The 4,243-nt window shown below is 46.3% G+C and overlaps 1 protein-coding gene across 1 annotated transcript in view; it reads right to left on the bottom strand.

Annotated features, from left to right (window-relative positions):
- OTOA (otoancorin) overlaps positions 1-4,243 on the bottom strand; it is a 97,143-nt gene that overhangs the window by 58,707 nt on the left and 34,193 nt on the right. The window contains exons 14-16 of the mRNA XM_006892693.1: positions 3,608-3,748; positions 637-695; positions 343-460 (exon numbers count right to left, since the gene is read on the bottom strand). Of these exons, the coding sequence (XP_006892755.1) occupies positions 343-460; positions 637-695; positions 3,608-3,748 (318 nt within the window). The remainder of the gene's footprint in view (positions 1-342; positions 461-636; positions 696-3,607; positions 3,749-4,243) is intronic.

A 4,243-nucleotide genomic window follows, 5' to 3' on the forward strand; every position in this document is an offset into this window, starting at 1 on the left:
TTCAGTACTTTGGAGAGGTCCCTAACAGCAGACTTTCCCATGGCAATGTGCCTTTTAATAAAATATGATTTTTTAAAAAAGAAATAACATTCTGTCCCCAAACAGAGCACCGTAAAAATGTATGTGAGGTTGATGTACAAGCAGGGAGTCATCTATCTGATGAAACTTTTCATCCATATAGGTATTTAGTTCTTTTTTAAAAAAAGAAAAATACAAACTGGAGAAGACTTGGCTCCAAATCATCCTATTTGACCCCAAATCATCAGTTGTTCTCAGACAGTCCTGATCAACCCAGGCTGGCAATCTGGGAAGAGACAAACGCAGGGAGATGCTGGACAGTACCTGATATGGTGACAGGAGGGCAAGGTTGTTCTCAAAATACTGGAAACTGGACAGGAAGGATTCCTCACTCATGGCTTCAATGTGGGAGCATGTCACACCTTGGACCAGCTGCCCTGCACTAGGAAACAAAGCAAAGCCCCCAGAGAAGAAGTGGGGAAGAGAAAGGCAAGAGGGAGACCAAAGAAGCCAGACTTGATGTGACACGGGATCCGGGTGTGACTGCCCAGCTCCCCCTCTGTGGATTAAGCTCTAAAGGCCTCTTTGGTCCCCAGACAGACAGTCACAGTCTCCTACCTCAGGAGCTCCGCGGGGCTTCCCGTGGTCTTTGAAAGAAGATCATACAGGAACAAGGCCTAAGGGGAGAGAATAAATGCCAGGGCCGACAGGGTACATGCCATGCGGCCAACATCACGGTCCTGGGAGAAAGGGAAAGTCTATAGATGGAAAAAATGGAACCTTATCAGGTCATGTCATTTGCAACAAACCACAAGAAAACAAAGCCGCCATCAGCAGATCCTTCGTGACTCCCCCTCTCTCTCACACACACACACACACACGCACACTCGCTGCCTGCAAGTCAGGACAAACTCATAGCTGCCCCTCTATTGGGTTCCTGAGGCTGTAATCACAAGGGAGGAGATTTCCATCTTTCTTCCTCAGAGCTGCAGATGATTTTGAACCACTAGAGATGCATGATGTTTGGATTGCAGTGCAGCTTCTTGCCACTAGGCCACCAGAGGTCCCCTAGAGATACATGATCTTTGGGTTAACAATGCAAGTCCCCACCAACGACACTGCCAGAACTACCTCACAGCGAGCCTTTTCTAAGAGAGGATGGCAGTGTGCCTTACAAGGTTTTCAAGGCTGTAGATTTTGGCAGAGGCAGGCTGCCACATTATTCTCCTGTGGATTCAAACTGTCAACCTTTCAGTTTGCAGCTGAGTGTTTAACCACCACATCACCAAAACACCTTGGTCACTCCCCCAGGAGCTTAAACTTGCTGAGCGGTGGGGGGCTGGGATTTGAAATGGTGTGTTTAATCCCAGTGCCCCAGTGCTCATAGCATCTCTCCACAAGGCAGCAGAGGAGCAAAGGCGTCAGGCTTTTGTGCTTTAAGAAGCTGCTGGCCCGGCTGCAGACTCTCTGGGGCCTCTATTTACATCTCCACCCATGAGTTCCTGAACACACGACATCCCAGAAAGCAAGCGCAGAAGAGAAAGATGAGAGGCTATAAATAAAGCAGCCTCCAGCTCACAGCAGGCGCTCGCCCCACATCTTCCCAGATGAGCAGTCTAGGAGAACAATACATCGTAGCCAGGGGACTCATTTGTTTCAAGAAATGTAATTTTACAGAATACCTACTTGCAGATGCTATCAAGTACAATATCTGTCTATTTTATAGACTCTGAGGCTCTGAACCTAATTCCCAAGCAGAATAAATTATGATCTGGCATTGGGTTGAGGCATCTGCGATGTGCCAGCAGAGGTCCTTAAACATCATAACGATCTAGACTAGAGAATTAGAGAAAAAGTGAATTCTAAACGTTCTCCAAGTGGCCTCTTGGATTTCCCCAGGCTCACAGTCAAGTTCATGGTCTTCTCCATCTCAAGCTACGGTAACTCCATCAGCTTGGCCACTGAGACCAAAGTATCTTGTGTGGTAACATACATTTTCCAAAATGGTACCAATCATGGTTCCTACCCATCAGGCTCTTCTAGAACCCAAACACTGCTCCACTCAAGAGGTGGGGTCTGTGTTCTGAACCTGGGTAGGCCTTTGAAACACCCCAGTGAACAGGGTGCAACAGAAGTGAATTTCAAGTTTAAGTCACAAAGGGGACCACATACCTTGAGAGCTTTGAAGCACACGTGTAAGAAGTTCAGTCCACCGGAAGACATTCCACGAGGTCAGAGAAGCGCTATCTGGAGAGGTGCCCTCAATTTCTAGAGTCTTGCCAGCCCAAACATCAGACCCAGCTTCTAGATGATTCTAGCCCTAGCCACCAACTTAACCCAACCTCATGGAATTTAGAGCAAGAAAAGCACATGAAAACAAAATAAGTAAACGGTTGTGGCTCTTTGAATATGTTAATTTTGGAATTCATTTGTTACACAGAAATAGGTAAGAAGATTAGCATTCTTCCTGCCACTCTTTCACACCTCATAGCCAGTGTGACAGCAAACTTCGTTAACTTGACCTCCCAAAAATGTCTGCGGAAATGTGTCTGGAGGTCGCCACTCTGTCCACATCACTGCTATTTCTCACCTGGGTTAGGCAACAGCCTCCCCACTAGGCTATTGTCTACCCGCCTTGTTTGCCTCAATTTGAAGCCAAAGTGTGCAAACCTTTGGAATATAAAATGTATAACATTCTTCCTCAAATCCTCTGTAGTTCTTTCTCACACCTAGAGAGCACAGAGCAGAACTCAGAGCCTTTGCCTCAGTTTCCAGGTTATAAAATCTCCATAAGCCCTCCAGCTTCCCTTCCAAGTATTCTCCTCTCATCTCACCTCACTCCAGGCCCTAAGGGAGCTCTGGTGGCTTTGTGGTAAGGAGTTGCATTTCTAGACCCAAAGACTCATGGTTCAAACCCACTAGCAGTTTTAAGGGAGAAAGATGGACGATCTCCTCCTGTGCTTTTTACTACCTCTGAAAATCCAGTGGAGGGTAAAGTATGAGTTGATTGCAACTCAGCTATACACAACAACAGTACCACCTCACTTTATGACCTGGTTCTCTCCCCCTGTCGCCTCATTCCACGTCCTGGGCCTCCTCACTCTTCCTCAGGCCTCCAGATTCCTTCTCACCTCTGCTACTTCCTCTACCTGTTTCATCAGCATGGAACACATCCTTGGGTAGCCTCAGGGCTCCCTCCTTCCTGTCCATCAAATCTGTGCTCACATGTTCCCTCTTGATAAGACTGTCTTCAATATTTCCCTCTCATAGTCCTCATTACCATCCTCTAGGAAGCCTCGACTCCATCCCTTGATACTTTCCCTCCTGAGGATTAATCATCATCTCACTCGTTGATTTCTACCAGCAGCAATGCCCCATATGTGACACAGTAGACTGCTCCCCAGGGATTCCAGAGACCAAGTCATCACAAGTTGATCCCTTGGGCTTTCAAGTCACTTCTGGTTAAACCTGGGCTGCCAATCTTTCTATCAGCAGCTAAGGACCTTAACGGCTTGCACTACCCATAGGACTCCCCCAAGAAGACAGGACATCAGGATTACAGGAGCGTCCATGAGAATCAAAGTCGTACCTGACTCCTTCGAAGCTCCTTCTCCTTCAGGACCGTCAAGTTGATACCAGGCCCCCTCCACAAATCAAAGAGAGACACTTCCTTAAAGAAAGCCCCTTGTATATCTGAAAGTGCTAACCCAGGGTCACCTGCTTCCATTATCTGCCAAAAGCGAGAAAATTCTAGTTAAGAAGGGAACTGAGGTTTGTCTAAGAGTTAAGCACTCTACCCTGTGTTTCACAGGCAATAAAATTCTTCTCATCTACGCAGCAACCTTAGAGGTTGCTACAACTCTCCCCGTTTCACGGGTAAGGAAACTGAGGGCTAAAGAGAAACCAGCTCTTTCTAGGGGATATATAATGTATACTGCATTGAAACAGATGAGGGAGAGAACTGTTTAAAAGGGACACATGATTCGATATTATTGTTACAACAGGAGTCCAGAAAAAAGGTAGCATAGTGGAGTGGACTTGGTGGGAGGGATTGAATAACAATGAAAGAATTTTTTCTTTTACTTTTTTGAAAGAGAAAAGTGAATTGGGGGGAGGGGTGGGCAGGGGGAAAAGTGCAACAATGAATGAGTGGAAATCCAAAGTCTCTGTATAGTGCAACAATGAATGAATGGAAACCCAAAATCTCTGTAAATGTTTATGAAAA

The sequence above is a fragment of the Elephantulus edwardii genome, unplaced genomic scaffold (assembly GCF_000299155.1).
Source record: "Elephantulus edwardii isolate Elephantulus edwardi_28Jun2011 unplaced genomic scaffold, EleEdw1.0 scaffold00117, whole genome shotgun sequence".
NCBI classification, from domain to species: domain Eukaryota; kingdom Metazoa; phylum Chordata; class Mammalia; order Macroscelidea; family Macroscelididae; genus Elephantulus; species Elephantulus edwardii.